General features: G+C 50.3%; 1 protein-coding gene across 1 annotated transcript in view; it reads left to right on the top strand.

Annotated features, from left to right (window-relative positions):
- The first annotated feature begins 755 nt into the window (after window positions 1–755).
- Window positions 756–3,076, top strand: part of JARID2 (jumonji, AT rich interactive domain 2) — a 270,823-nt gene continuing 268,502 nt past the window's right edge. The window contains exon 1 of the mRNA XM_008584905.1: window positions 756–1,373. Within this exon, the coding sequence (XP_008583127.1) occupies window positions 1,329–1,373 (45 nt within the window). The 5' untranslated portion in view covers window positions 756–1,328. The remainder of the gene's footprint in view (window positions 1,374–3,076) is intronic.

Raw genomic sequence — 3,076 nt, 5'->3', positions numbered from 1 at the left:
GGGGGGCTGCCCGCCGCCGGGGGAGGGGGGCCGCGGCCTGGGAGGCGGGGGCGGGCCGGCGGGGGGAGTTCCTCGCTCGCAGACCACACGCTCCGCGGGCCAATCCCGAGCCAGCCTCTAGCAGTGTCGCACGCGGGACACGTCCAAGCGTTTGTTGGCAGGGCCGGTGAGGGGGAGGGGGCGAGGAGGAGGGAGGGGAGTTGTGACAGGCGTTGCGGAGCACACTGGGAGTTGTAGTTCCCAGCTTCCGTGGCCATAGCCATTTTGTAGTCGGGGGACTACAACTTCCAGAAGATCAAGGGGACCATTCTAAGGTGCCCCGGGAATAGGCGGCTCTCCCCGGGGCCGGGCGTCCTGGGGCACTCGTACCCAGCAGCCCGGCTGCAGGTAGACGCGAGGGCAGTGGCAGGGGCTAGCGTGTGGCGGCTACGGGGTGAGCGGCAAGCAGGGGAAAAGGGGGTGAGGTGGAGCGACCGAGCGTACCATGCATTGAGCTAGGGAACCTCTCTCAATTCCACTTCTGGGCTCGGCGTGGGAGCGATGCCGGAGGGGTTGCTTGGGAAGGGAGCGTCGAAGCCTCTTGGGGGCCTAGTCGACGGGGCTATCGGGGTCTTCAGGACTGGGCCAGGGGCGGTTGGCGCCGGAGTAGGCGGGTGCCAGGTGGCTCAGCTGTGGGAGTTTTCGGCTGGCGTCCGGCGGGGAATTACCCGAGGAGCCCTAACTTGTATAAAAGCAGAGTCCATTTAAAGTTGGGCTGGATAGCCTCTCTCTCATTGGTTAGGGGGCTTGGAAAAAAGAGACTCGGCGAGCCCTAGCTGTGGTGCTGCTGCCGCCGCCGCCGCCGCCGCCGGAGTTGACTCTTCTGCTCGCACTGCTGCTGCAGCACAAACGTGACTTCCAACATTTTTTATTTATCTTTCCCTTTTCTTTTCCAAGATGTAACTACAGATCAGACACTAAGGACCTTCACGTTTCGCTGATGTAGTTTTTGGAGGAAAAAGGGGGGGAGCGAAGGGCGTCGTTTTTTTTTGTGTGTGTGTTGTATGTGTATGTGTTTCGGGGGAAATTTTCCATTATGAGTGTTTTACTAAAGTGAATTTTTTTTTGTTGTTTGCTTCGTTCGTCTTTGGCTCTTTTTTTTTTTTTCTTCCCAATTTCGGATTTATTTCAAGGCGAATCTGGCTTTGGGGAAAGAGGAAGAAAAGTCGGATTACAAGATCAACCACCACCAACAATAAAAACCATCAGGATATTTTTTTGCAAATTTCTGACGGCTTTAAATTCATGAAGCAATTGTCCCCTTTTGCATTCAGCATTTGGATCTCAGAATGAGCAAGGAAAGACCTAAGAGGAATATCATTCAGAAGAAATACGTAAGTGCTCCTAACAACACATCCTTTGACTTGCAGTTTTAAGCTATGGCTGTGAATGTCAAGTTTATAGATAATTCTGCAGCTGAAGGGTTTAAACACAGCGTCCGATAAGGCTGTTTCTTTCTTTTCTGAAAGAGGGCTTTTCAGGCAAAGTCGTGTCTGCCTAGTTTGGTTGAAAAAACAGATTGGTGTAGAGATACCACAAGTGAATAAATTGACCTCGAATGACACAACCATAATCTAGTTTTAGATGAAAGGCAAGGGATTTTGGTGGAGCTTGGGTGGGGGGGCGGGGGTGCTGCGGTAATGTAACTAAACTGCATTCTCGGGCGGATTTGGCCCCAAATTGCACTTTGCATGCAAATGAGCCTGTGTTGTTATTATTAACGTTATTTAGAAAACCGTGAAATGCGTGCGTGTTGGAAGCCCTTTAAGTTGTAATCAAGGGTCCGATTATGGCGATATTCTCCTGGCACTGGCACATCAAATTTAATGTATGTAGTCGTTTTGGCTTATCTGGTTTGCAACATAAACCACTTGGGAATCATGTTACAGCGAATGCATTTGTTGGGATTGACTTTAATAATGAGGCTGGTTTTGTTTAAAAAATTTATGGTTTACAGTTTTTGGGGGGCAAGACGTACACTATGGGAGATGTTTTTAAGTATGTCTGTAAAATGCATATGTGACTACAAATAGTTTCTCCCTGTTAACTGGGCTTCTGAGATTGGGTGATTATTCAGAGATTTAAATGGTTTGGAATAGTTAAATTTGTTTTGTGGCTAGTACAGCTACATTTTGATTGGCATGGGGAGTGTTTTTGTTTTGTGTTTGGTGGCTTTTTTTTTTTTTTTTTAAGTTTGGGGGGGGGGGGGAAAGAGGGGGACCGAGGGATTAACCAAATATGCGTCGAGTGATCCGTGATTAGCTGAATGCTTTAAATCAAAGAGCTCAGTTTTTAAAAAAAAGGCCACATGAACATATATTAGGAATAATGCAACGTTAGGAGAAAGTTTTGTTTAACTCGAGTAGACAAATTGGTGTTAATATTTTCTCCCTTTGACCAGTGTGGTGTATGTAGTGGAAGATGACCTTCGGGGCACTGGTTTTGTAAAAAATATATTTAATGGAAAAGCTGAATGCGTCTTCTAGAGGGCTGATCCTAATTTAGACACGTAAACTTCAACTATGAAAGAAATGCAAGGTTAAATAATCAAGCCCAACTTAAAAGGCTGTTCCATAAAGAACCTAAGAATTAAAATACATCCGCATTGCAGAGGGCTGGGTAGAATGCAAAGGACTAGTTTAAATTCGGGCTGTAGAAACTGCATGGAGGCAACCTTGTCCAGGAGCGTGGACGCCTTCCCCGGGCACGTCCGTTTCGGATGCAGCCACAAAGCAAATGGGCTAGAACTTGGACAAGCACCGCTCCCCCTCCCTATCCCGGACCTCGTTAAGTTGGAGAGCTGCGTGGGGTGGATTTTTTTTGTTGCTGGTGGTCAGCGGATCATGTCGAGTCCGGGCGTCCGGCCGCAAGCCGGTTGGCTGGCGGCAGCCGCGGGAGGCAGAGCACTAGTGAACGCTCCGGGAGCGGAGCCCGTGTTCCCGACGTGCTCGAGCAGGCTGCGGAGGGGCGTGCGCGCGGGGTCGCGGCGGGCTGGGCCGGGGCCGGGCGCGCGTGCGCGCGGCCTGTAGGGGGCCGA

This window comes from Galeopterus variegatus, unplaced genomic scaffold, assembly GCF_000696425.1.
Source record: "Galeopterus variegatus unplaced genomic scaffold, G_variegatus-3.0.2 Scaffold3402, whole genome shotgun sequence".
Lineage (NCBI taxonomy): Eukaryota > Metazoa > Chordata > Mammalia > Dermoptera > Cynocephalidae > Galeopterus > Galeopterus variegatus.
This window is presented reverse-complemented; position numbering and strand designations above follow the sequence as displayed.